Here is a 1,493-nt window from a genome sequence, read left to right as displayed (position 1 = left end):
TCAGTTAGGCCTAGGGGGTCATTTGATAAACCCATACTATTGCTGAAAAAAGTGTCTGCAGCCCCTGAGTATCCAATAGGCCATTCCCCATTCCCCATTCCTGACCTTGCAGCCAGAGCAGAACAGGGCTGCAGGGGCCGTGCGTGGCCCCTTTTTCTGACCGCACCGCCACTTGAGGCTATTTATCCTCCCTTTCCATGTTCTCCTCTCGTTTTCTCCAGCCTCTTCACCTCTTGTATGTTCTGTTTCTGTAGGCCCATCAGTATTGGTTTTTCCTCTTTTCTCCATGTTAAACTCTTGGGTTTGGGATGCTGAACCATCTTGCTTGCTTTAAACTCTTTGTGCTGCTTCCCCTCCCACAGTGACCCTGCTGCKACCAGAGAGGCTTTCACCAATCCCCAGTTTAAAGGAGAAGGCATTACTCTGGTGGGACAGTTGCACGCTCCCGTTTCAGGGAAGTCTGCAGAGTCCTCGTCCTCAATGAGGAATGCTGACTACACTTTAGAGATGTGGGGACTTCCACAGGCTGCAGGTCTGATGATGATCTTCTGCTCTTTCTGCTCAGCATCATCTCTCTGCTTCATGTTCAGATCCTCGTACAAATACTGTGGCCTTGTATAGCTTCTCAAATCCAGCCAGCTTTTACTTGCTGCCTTTTTCTTCTTCCTTTTGCAACCCCCATCAAGACCCMCCTTCCCAGGGCTGAGCTCTGCCCCCAACTCATTGAYTCCYTCTCTCTCACAGTGAAGGTAACTCTGGATCCAGACACAGCCCAATGCTACCTTGTCCTGTCTGATGACTGCAAAAGTGTGAAACGAGTCGACAAGCCACAGGATGTCCCTGACAACCCTGAGAGGTTTACGTTCTGGACCTGCGTGCTGGGCCATGAAGGCTTCACTTCAGGGAGATACTACTGGGAGGTGGAGGTGGAGAATGSAGGWGGATGGGCAGTGGGAGTTTCCAGGGAAAATGTCAACAGAAAGGACAATATCGAGATTAAACCAGARGAGGGCATCTGGGCGGTGGGGCAGTGGGCAGGTCARTTCCAAGCTTTCACCTTCCCTGAACGCATTGTATTGTCTGGGATCCAGGATTTCAAACAGATCCGGGTATCCCTGGATTACAAAGAGGGAYGGGTGGCATTTTTCAATGTTGATAAGGAGACTCAAATCTTCACATTTCCACTGGTGTCATTCAATGCAACCAAAAAAATATATCCATGGTTCTGGCTGGGTCCTGGGACACGGCTCAAAATGTGGCCCTGACAATGGGAARGGAGGAAAGAACACCTGTTTTTTCATCAGACCTCAGTACCTCATAGACTCACAGAAGGATTGAGGTTGGAAAGACCTTGTGGAAGTCTCTGATGACACCTCCTGCTCAGAACAGGATTAACTTCAGAGATAGCTTAGGTGGTGGTGAATTTTCAGAATCTCCAAGGGTGGACATCCCACCACTTTGCTGGACCTCTGTCTGGGGCTGCACTTCTTTCA

The 1,493-nt window shown here is 49.6% G+C and overlaps 1 protein-coding gene across 1 annotated transcript; it reads left to right on the top strand.

The window, feature by feature from the left end:
* The first annotated feature begins 480 nt into the window (after window positions 1-480).
* On the top strand, window positions 481-1,265 carry LOC146586051 (E3 ubiquitin-protein ligase TRIM39-like). Its single transcript, XM_085321908.1, has 2 exons — window positions 481-532; window positions 745-1,265. Exons 1-2 carry the CDS (start codon window positions 481-483, stop codon window positions 1,263-1,265), a joined length of 573 nt encoding a protein of 190 aa, XP_085178034.1.
* The last annotated feature ends 228 nt before the right edge of the window (window positions 1,266-1,493 follow it).

Source organism: Rhea americana, unplaced genomic scaffold (genome assembly GCF_003343005.1).
Source record: "Rhea americana isolate MKP2758 unplaced genomic scaffold, rheAme1 scaffold_724, whole genome shotgun sequence".
Taxonomy (NCBI): Eukaryota; Metazoa; Chordata; class Aves; order Rheiformes; family Rheidae; genus Rhea; species Rhea americana.
Note: the sequence above shows the minus strand (reverse complement) of the source record. Positions and strands in the feature narration are given on the sequence as shown.